The 10,639-nt window shown below is 29.2% G+C and overlaps 2 protein-coding genes across 2 annotated transcripts; one reads left to right on the forward strand and one right to left on the reverse strand.

Moving 5' to 3' along the window:
• The first annotated feature begins 1,338 nt into the window (after nt 1-1,338).
• On the forward strand, nt 1,339-5,765 carry LOC122516122 (G-protein coupled receptor Mth2-like). Its single transcript, XM_043633691.1, has 6 exons — nt 1,339-2,870; nt 2,974-3,218; nt 4,165-4,331; nt 4,446-4,679; nt 4,958-5,227; nt 5,311-5,765. Exons 1-6 carry the CDS (start codon nt 2,703-2,705, stop codon nt 5,763-5,765), a joined length of 1,539 nt encoding a protein of 512 aa, XP_043489626.1. The 5' UTR covers nt 1,339-2,702.
• Nucleotides 5,766-7,806: 2,041 nt separating this feature from the next.
• On the reverse strand, nt 7,807-10,397 carry LOC122517173 (inositol polyphosphate 5-phosphatase K-like). The gene is made up of 9 exons (XM_043635587.1): nt 10,064-10,397; nt 9,757-9,870; nt 9,589-9,669; nt 9,338-9,485; nt 9,093-9,268; nt 8,753-8,980; nt 8,530-8,683; nt 8,253-8,442; nt 7,807-8,167 (listed from the first exon to the last, which is right to left on the reverse strand). Exons 1-9 carry the CDS (start codon nt 10,087-10,089, stop codon nt 7,986-7,988), a joined length of 1,299 nt encoding a protein of 432 aa, XP_043491522.1. The 5' UTR covers nt 10,090-10,397; the 3' UTR covers nt 7,807-7,985.
• Between the last annotated feature and the right edge of the window lie 242 nt (nt 10,398-10,639).

The raw sequence follows: 10,639 nt of genomic DNA on the forward strand, positions 1-10,639 counted from the left end.
TATAGCTGTTATCGAAGTTTTACTTCTTTTATTTATTTGTATTTCATTGATAGGAAGAAAATGTTGTTGTAGGCGCTTTTTTCATTTACATTTTTTGAAAATTTATACGATTTTACGTTATCTGCTCTCTAAGAACAAAAATTACAAAATTCAATCTGTAATGATACATTTCTATGGTGTGTGTGTGTGTGTGTGATTAAGATGTACTTATTTTTTATAGAATATATTTTATAAGGCACAGCTATAACTTAATATAAATTATAAGACTCTCGAAATATCGGCGCGTTTGCCATGGGCAAAAAGGACGATTATCTTGAGACCCTCATCAACAGATGGACCCAAATGTCAAATAATGTTATTTGGTTTTATTTTTAGTAAAATGATATATACAATTATTATTATTATTATGATTATTATTATTATTATTATTATTATTATTATTATTATTATTATTATTATTATTATTATTATTATTACTATTATTTATCTTTTATGTATGGGTAAAAGTAAATGGTTTGGGAATTCCTATGCAACTCACAGTTTCTTTGCGTTAGTCATTTTCTTACTCATCAACAGAGAGCCGAAATATCAAACGTGTAATTTTATTTTATTTTTAATCAAATGATATCTACAATTATTATTATTATTATTATTATTATTATTATTATTTATCTTTTATGTATGGATAAAAGTCAATGGCTTTGGGATTTCTCATCAACAGGGAGCCGAAATATCAAACGTGTAATTTTATTTTATTTTTAATAAAATGATATCTACAATTATTTGTTCTTATGGGTAAGATTATACCGAAAACGTTAGATTTATTTCTGAAGAAAAATTCAAGGCTACACGTGGTACCCTTAAAATTCAAAATTCTTAATTACCATTAACAACAATATAAAAATAACAAAAAAAATATTACCCCAATTTGAAAATTTGTTTCTCCTTATTAACGTTAACAAAAATAAAATATTATATTCGAATTTTAAAGAATGAAAAATATACGAGTGTAAAAAATAGAATAAACAGCATTATCATCGAGTAATACACGATTCATACCTACTTCTTTTTATTCATTGCAATATAGTTTGCATAATTGCATAAATCTTCAAATGAAAAATAAACGGTGGTAATGATCAAAAAGGAAGAAAAAATAATAGAAGATCCGTAAATTTGAAATTACGACGGTTAACTAGATAGTATTGTATTATCTTAAGTATATGGATCTCTATGAGTGTATGTGTGTGTGTTGAGTAGGTTTCTTTACGTATACGTAGGAACGATCTCAGGCACCAATCGATAAAACCTTGAGAGTCTTGAGGAGTCTGGCCAGTGCCTTCCCAGACGTGGATCTGTAAACTACGTGAAATCAAAGTCTTTGACGTGTTTCAGTGCGTCATCGTCAATTCAATTTCAATATAAAACCATACGTATTTAATTATTCCATATCTGACACAATAAGTTATTTGCATATTAAGCGTATGAAGAAAAAATTCGAATCGCGGAAAGAGGAATAAGAGTATTTATTTAAATCCTATAAAAATGCATGCCGTTCTTTAATTTTTTCCACGATTATTGAAGTTTATCAGAAACATTCCAAAAATCGTTTGAAAATGACTCATGAATTTACTAGAGCAGCACGTGCGTTCAATTCAAAGTTTTTATTTTCTTTTCTTCGATCAATAGAACTATTCCTCCTTCGATCTTCCTGCTCCGATCTTTTGATCTTAGTAGACTTGTGAAAGTAAATTATTTTTCTTAGAAGAATAGAGAAAATCGAGTCGATTAAAAAAAAGAAAAAAAAAACCCACGCGTTTTCCCATAAATTAAATTATTCTCAATTTGACTTGAGTTTGTATTTTTGATTTCTTAAACGATCAGATAAAAGTATTGGCCAGATTTCTGGGTTAGCGAACTATTATTTTATTCGTTCCTTTCATTTCTCACGAAGTCAAATTCCCGGAATTGTTCGAACATTCTTGGAAGAGATTACCCGCGCCAAATCTGAAGAAAGATGAAGTCATTAATTTGTAGATTATGAACGTACTTTCCAATCATCAACTGAACGAAACGAATAGTCGCGTTCGAATGTGTTTGAATCTATTCGTGAACATCCAAGAAGACTTGTGAACAAGTGTGTGTGTGTGTCTGTGTGCGTGTGTATTCGGGTGTGGGCGTGGGTGTATCAAATTATTATTATTATTATTATTATTATTATTATTATTATTATTATTTAACGATACGTGTATATAAAAAAATGAAGGAGGATATTTGACGTACAAGTAACTCGTCAGCTGAAGTGTTCATAATTAGTAGTCAAGTATAAAATTCAATGGAAAAAATATGTGCACGTTCATTCAAATATCCAGTAAATCGTTTGAAAAGCAAACACATACTTCTAATCACGTTTAGAAAAAATATTTAAACCTTGAAAAAGATACTAAGAATAAGTGAAATAACTTGGAGAACAAACAAAAGGTGTAACTACGTACGTTGATTGAAAAAAAAAAAAATAAAAAAGAAGAAAAGGAAAAAAGCAATAAATATTCTTGGACGAAGAAGCAATATGCCAATCATTCGCAGACGACAAATGGTTTTGGCTTTTCGACGTACCAAGCACGAAACTTGTAAAATTTCTTAAAATATTCCTCGTAACAAGTGACAGAAAATTTGGATGTTAGTGTTTATTTAATCGGAAAAAAATGGAATTAAAAATCAAAATGTATCGAAGTAATTCTTTGGTGAAAAGAAATTTATGTAGAATAATGGATAACTCGTGTTCGTTAGTACCTCTCGTCTTAAAACTTCTTCTAATCTCAAGACTGATTATCGTCGAGGGTTCGATACCCGTCATTTATTCTATTCCACTGGTATGTTCATTTTATTTATTTATTTATTTATTAATTTATTAACAGGAAGTTATTTTTAATATTTTACATTTAATATTTTTTTCTTTCCTTCTTTCATTCGTAGGAAAACATCACGTCCATTTCGGAAGAATACAGAACTCTGCCGTTGGTTGCAAAATGTTGTCCGATTAATGAAATATTAATTCGAGACAAAGGACAGAGTTCGAAATGCGTTTCGTCGCTGAACTATTCATCCGAGTCCATATTCTCGCCACTTTTTTGCGATTTCAACTCATCCGGTATTTCGATACCGGGGGACAAACATGACCATTTCGTTGCAATCATTGGCGAATCTTGTCAATATAACAGGTAAATGATACTTTTGTTCTTCTTCTTTATGCTAAGAATGAAAAATGAAGTATAGCAATTATTCCCCGGTGACTTTTTAAAACAAATTTAATATTTATTTAATAAGATGATCATACATCTGTTAATGTCTTCATTATTTTCAATAACTTTGGTCCATCTTTTTCAGGCAATTGTCGAATTTCTTGATAAAAAAAAAGATACCGATTTTGATGAAATGAATTTAATATCAAAAGGCACCGAATTAATTTCTATTAATTTTTTTATTAATTTCTAATAGATTTCTTTTATAGTAAATAAATTCGCATAATCATTCGGTATGGTGAGCGTATCGGACGCGTATCAATGACCAACGACGAAATGTTTGATAAGCGTTCAAATGGTGACTGTTTTCGATAAACCTGACGTACGTGTTTATCTCATCTTATTTTCTTGATAGAAGTGTGAAAATAAAGAAAAAGAAAGAAATAGAAATAGACAGATAACGGGAAATATATCCTCGATCGTGAACGCGACGTTGTACGACGCATACATTTTTCCACAAAGAATATTATTTACCTAACTTAATGAAAAAAGAAAAGAAAAGAAAAAAATGATTATTTCCTCGACTTATCATAACTCGATCGCATTGAGTATCTATCATCATCGTAATCAATTTCAAAGCTAACAATAAGACTTTAACATTGTACTTCTTACGTAAAATTTATATACGTAGGCCCTATTTTTGTCTTTTTTCAATGACTCGTTGGAATGTGCCAAGATCATCTTTACTCGATCGATAAAAGAATCTTCGGTTAAATATATTTGACATTGTATCGCAAATACGAACGGGAAAACCATTCGTATTATTGGTTGTTGATTTTTAACGAGATATCCTATACACGTTTTAAATGATTTTAACTTATTTTTAAAATATAAAATTATTGAATTTCTTATTTTTCTTTTGCAGATACTTATTATCGCCAGAAATCAATGTGGAAGATAAACATTACCTTTTACTCAATGGTACGATTTTTTTACCGGACTCTTCTCCTCGAATGCTCATGCCTGGAGTCGATTATTGCATGGAAATAACACCAACGTTGGGCCTGATAACGGTGGTCTGTTCTCGAAACGGTAAATATAACGTACAAGTACTAAAATGAAAGAAGAAGAAAAAAATATATATTGCATTGTAAAAATAATCGAAACAGAAAACCAACATAAAGATTTTATTATTATCATTTTTAGAAGATAAAATATTGATGGCAGACACTCGAATCATTTTTTATGCCTGTGGACTTTTAATATCTGTACCATTTTTAATACTCACCATAATAGCTTTTTCAATAACGCCTAAGTTAAGAGACGTTTATGGAAAAATACTTTGTCATTATTGCGGATGTTTGGCGTTAGCTTTTACTGGTTTAGCAATTACGCAACTTGGTGGCGTACATTGGGAAGGTCATACATGTATAGGCATAGGTGAGTTTTGAAACAAAATAAAGAAAAAATGATCTAATTACAATTCTATCAATAATTCACGAGAATTCATTACGATAATTCATTAGACTAGACTTTGGTTTTATTTATTGAATTAATTATAAATTAATTGATCTCCTTTGCAGCTAAATGTTTAACTTTATATACTTTATACACTATGTAATACTTTCATTTAACATTAATGCTTTATTACCTTATACTATCTTATTTATAATTAATATGATGAAACGATCGATGTGTTTGATTATTTTTTTTTACAGCCTTCGTTATCCAATTCTCGTTCATGGCCTCTTATTTCTGGTTGAACGTGATGTGCATCGAGACATGGCTACTAATACGAAATCACGTTCATCATGCAGCATACAAAAAAATCAAACCCAATGTACTCTTCTTTTATTACTCGATATGGGCTTGGGGTTCCGCTGGTATTCTTATTTTTTTATCTATAGTATTGGATCTCAACCCAACGATACCTATGATATACGTAAAACCTAACTTCAATAGCGATAATGAAAGCTGTTGGTTTAAATGTAAGTTCCTATCAAATTATTTTTTGAAATACTTATACGATCATTCATACACGATGTTTACAAAATATTTTCTATTATTTTAGCGGATACCCAATCGATGCCATACTTTTACATACCAATGGTGTTGCTCTTACTAGTCAATTTAATATTTTTTATTTTAACTGGAATAACGATAAGAAAATACCAAAAGGATCTCGCGATTAGACGATTAGCAAGAAATCAAGAATCCGATCGGCAAGATCAAAGGATGTTTCGTAGTTTGAAAAGAACATTTATAGTCTGCTTAGTATTATTTTCTTTGATGAGTTTAACTTTGACTATGGAATTGATATCCTGGTGGACCGGTGGTAATCCCTTCGATTGGTCGGTTTATGATTTGGTTAATGCTCTGCAAGGTCTTCTTATATTTGGTCTTTTTGTATTACGTAGACCAGCTCGAGATTTTATCTGGTACAGAATACAAAAACTACGTGGTATCGATACGGTCGAACCGCAAACTGACACCGCTGCTTTTAGTCTTCTTACTGTTATCAATTAAAATTAGAATTAGTTAATAATTAATTTATGAGAAATTATTTGGTATTACGTAATTGACAACTCTAAATTTGTGTCTCGTGTGTATGTGTGTGTGTGCGCGCGCGCGCGCGCGTGTGTGTGTGTGTAAATGTGTATATATTGTGCAAGTTTTATATTAAAACGATTAGACATAATATTTTATTGACATCAAATTCAATTCGACAACGAACTGATAGAACAAAGATTAGAATTAATAGAATTATTTAATGAATTTTGAATTGATTATGTATATATATATATTTAAAAAGAGAGAGGAATGTGTTTTTAACTTAAATGTCAATGTATATTTTTTTTATCCGTGCTAAAATTATATAATAATTATTAGGTTGCATAAAAAAACATTAAAGCAAATGTTAAAGAAATTATGCAACAACCTTATAATAAGATGTTTTCTCGCCATTAGATTATCAGTTATGTTGGTGTATAACTGACAATGAGTTTTAAGTATGCGCGTGTCTAAATCAGTTATCTAACCATTAGAAGTTGTATGTCATTAATTCTAACTTTATTTAATTCATCGTTAAAATATATCTGTTTTCATCATAAAATGATCTTTCAAATGATCAAATTATAAACAAACCTTGAAGAAATCGTGTAAATTTCATCGTCCTGTTATTATTACCATTATTTCATTAAAATATATTATATACTAAAACATTGTTCGGTCTCTATTATTATTATTATTTATTTATATTGTATAACTTTATTTAACCCTTTATTTAACTACTATCGACCCATATATGGGTCATCCATGCAAAATCCCTGTATGACCTACTGACCGACCCATATAAGGGTCGTATATCATGCAACAATAAATATAATCGATACCACTGGAATAAAAATATTTATACGAATTAGGAATATTTAATATTTGTACATAATGACTAAGATTTAGTTTAACAATGAAATACAATGATAAAAAATACTATTACATTTTATTTTCATCATCATATATGTATATATATACATATATCATAGTATATATTTATTATTTCGCATTCATATACACGATTCATTGTTTTGTATATATACCGAAACTCGTATATAAATTTTAAAATAGTAAGTCATTATATATTGACTTACATATCCAGTCAACAAGCTTCGTTATTTAATAACGAATAATTTTAAAAATTTGTTCTCAGAAGAGTGCACGCGTGCATGTATTAATTAAAAAGATTTCTTACATTTAGATAAAATGCTCTAGTGCACTCTAATAAGCTTTTCGAGATATACATAAGATAATTAAGCGCGAGTGCATCCGAGCAATAAACTCAGAAGCATTAACCAGGTACCGAAAATAACATTTAAATATTTTTAACTAAATTCTCTACATATATTAATAAAATGTATATATATTTATATACTTTTCGGAGATCAGGTGTTGAGTTCTGACAAAAAGATAGGTAATTGGCTGAAACGGTGCCCTAATTTTAATTGAAGTAATTTGATAAAATATTTATTTTGCTAATGAGAAAATTCATATCCATTAATACAATATGTGAAAAATATTCAACTCCTGATTTCCGTACTATAGCTATATAATTTTATATTAAGTTTTCCCATTCAACCTCAATACCAATGCTATACACGTTATGTTTCTTTGTTCGATGGAATTATCACAATAATAGGAAATAAGTATTTAATCGATCCTTTATGATCGAAGGCTTTGAAAAGCGACATTTAAATAAAATAACATATATTATCTCTATTTTGCGTGTATCATTCTCTAATAGAAAATAATAATTCTTTTTGTAATTAGATTTCAAATGAGATCAGATCAACTTTTATGTCAATTAGAAACTATTCAACCTGTGCTATAGGTTCCCGCGGTATATATATATATATATATATATATATATATATATATATATATATGTGTGTGTATATAATTAAACACCAGTAAATTTAAATTTTATAAACGAATGTTTATAAATCATTTGCCATGGCAAGACTTCTAATATAATTGTCATTGTATTAAAAAAAGAAGAAAACATATGTAATTCTTTTTGGTCAATTATTCTTCTTAGGCCTACCTGTTATAATTAATGACCCAAACCAAACTAGCTTACCGATCATACCGTCATATACACCGATAAAAAAACCATTTTCGTTGATATTCCGAGATTATTTACTATATTATAAAAATAATTTAACTAATTTGTTTGGACTTTGACAGATTCGATCAAAGTGGTCTACGATGACCTGGAAATGGTGGGCTCATACCAAGAATTCCTTTCAAATCACCACGTTGCGCAACGTAAATTAAACGGTACATTCCAGGAATTCTAAGGGCCGTCTCATTAAAAAATATTCTTTCCGTTATCGGTTCAGAAGGTCCTATTTCTGAAGTTTCTCCTGTTCTGACTAATGATAATTATAATATTTATTAAACAACAGAGACAAAAAATTTCAATAAAATTAATAAAATAAATTGTGTTTCTTCTCTTACCTCGTCCAACGTATTCATAGACGATGTATTCGTCTAAGCTAGAAAATTGATTATGAAAAAGACCCACCCAATCTCCACTGACTGGTCTTACATCACCGATCAATCTATATGATACTGAATTTTCTTCATCTATGAACCAAGCGGTAACTGGCTGGAATTCAACGCCGTTATCTTCCACATGTGGCCTGATCTAAATAAAATAAATTCAAATGTACATATAGAAAACAAAAAATATATGTAGAAAAAAAATTAAAAAATAAAAGAAAAATTTCACTACCGTGATATTAAATTCACCGGTTACAGGCTTGTGATCAGATTGAATGAAATTAGGGTGACTCTTGTAATTAAGTTGTAATGCATTTAACGTAACATCATCGTATACATTTGCATTAACTTTGTACAAAATTCTATCCGTCCAAGATGGTCTACGCCTGTAAGAAAAAATGGTTAATAAAAATTGTAGACAATTCACATTGAATTATATTTTAATCATCGTATACTTGAGATCAAAATCTTGCGAAGCAAATTCAAATTTGTATGTAGGAGGAAATTCTATATCGTTTTCATGGAGTTCAGCAAATGCATCGCCATTTCTCATCACCATCTTTAATTGGTCCCTTTCTAAAAGTAAATTTAATTGATTTTTTTTAACTAACAAATCAATATCAGTTGCAGTTAAATCTTCTCCATGAAGTCTAAAATTTAAGTCTCCAATCCAAAATACGTAGCTGAAAAAGAATTAAAGCAATTGTCCATAAACTTGATCTGTATCAAAATCAGTATACGTATATATCTATGTTATAAATATATATACATATATATATATATATATATACAAACTCATGAAATAAAATATTTGGTGTGTCAGGCGCAGTAAAAGAATGTTCTCTAAGAATAGTATTATAATCTGCTATTCTATCCGCTAATAGATGATCGTGGGGTGTAAGATGTGTGTTTACAACACAAATGCTAACACCATATAGATTAAATCTTATGCTTACAGCACCCTTATTACCCTAAAAAATATATTTTTATGTATAAAAAATATTTATATATATATAGAATTTTGAATATCAATTTCTTACCCACATTCCACCGAATCCTGTTCTTGTATATTGCGCTTCGACCAATCTTAAATGGGTTATATGTTTTCTTAAACAGAAAAAATTTAGAACGAGACCCTGTAACCGTTGAGAACGGATTTTCACATAATCGTAATTTTTTAATACTTCTCTGTAATTATTAGCGTTAACATGTAGAATTTGTATCGCTTTAATATATTTAATTGTCACAATATTGAGGACAAATGATTAAAATATTTGTTGCGTAAACTTGCCTAAACGATTTGGTCCATGGATCCTCTTGAAACAAAGTATCTAATAACATATTCTGTGGTTGCGCCTTTACCTCCTGTAGTCTACCGCAAAATATAATCAATTCTTATTAATATACTTCAGTTTTTTTCTATACAAATTTCTCTAGTGGTTAAAATACTTAAACATACCCAATAAAAAATATGTCTGGCAAGGGATTTAATACTCCATGCTTAATATTTAAAAGTTGATGAAGAGCTTGCTCCGGGTACCTTGTAGCCACATTCCACGTAACAAAGTAAATCCTTAACGATAAAATGAAATAAATCAACGCATAAGAATTAGATAAAATAATCTCATTATAAAAATCATTTAATTTAACTATGACATTAATATATATATTATCAATAATTGCAACCAAATTGTTATTCTAAATGTTTATATATGTATATGTATTTATAAATGCATAAAAGTAATTAATTACTAAACCAAACTTACCTTAAACGTTCTAATTCTGCTGCCATTTCGTTTACCGTTATATGAAGTTTAAATACCAAGTATCTCAGTAACACTGATACCGATTTCTAAATGTAAGGTTAGGATGATGCATGTCGTAAAAAAGTTATTATTACGAGCGTGCATTAATTAAAGGCAATCAAGATATACATAATTTGCAAAAAAACGTGGAAATATTGCTATATGCAGAGGTGTGGTTATTTTACAAGATCATATCCTTCACGATTGTTGACATTTCTAAAGAAGCAGTCTGGAGAAACCTTTCCCCGCCTAACTCTAACCACGTGACGTGACAGCAACCTGTCGTTGGTGATGCTTTGCATGACCCTATTTTGAATTATTCAACTACTATCTATACTCTTGCTTTCTTTTTATTTCATTATTTATTCGCGGTATTAACTTTATCGATTATTTTTCTTATCATATTCTTATATCACAATTATTATATCTACATGTATATTTGTACAGTTTTTAGTTTATTTATTCGTATGTAAAAAAGTTCCTTAAAAAGCAACGTCATTCTTTGTTGCGTAAAAATGGCGAATAGAGTAAACTACG

Source organism: Polistes fuscatus, unplaced genomic scaffold, assembly GCF_010416935.1.
Source record: "Polistes fuscatus isolate 324 unplaced genomic scaffold, CU_Pfus_HIC Scaffold2, whole genome shotgun sequence".
In the NCBI taxonomy this organism is placed as follows: Eukaryota; Metazoa; Arthropoda; class Insecta; order Hymenoptera; family Vespidae; genus Polistes; species Polistes fuscatus.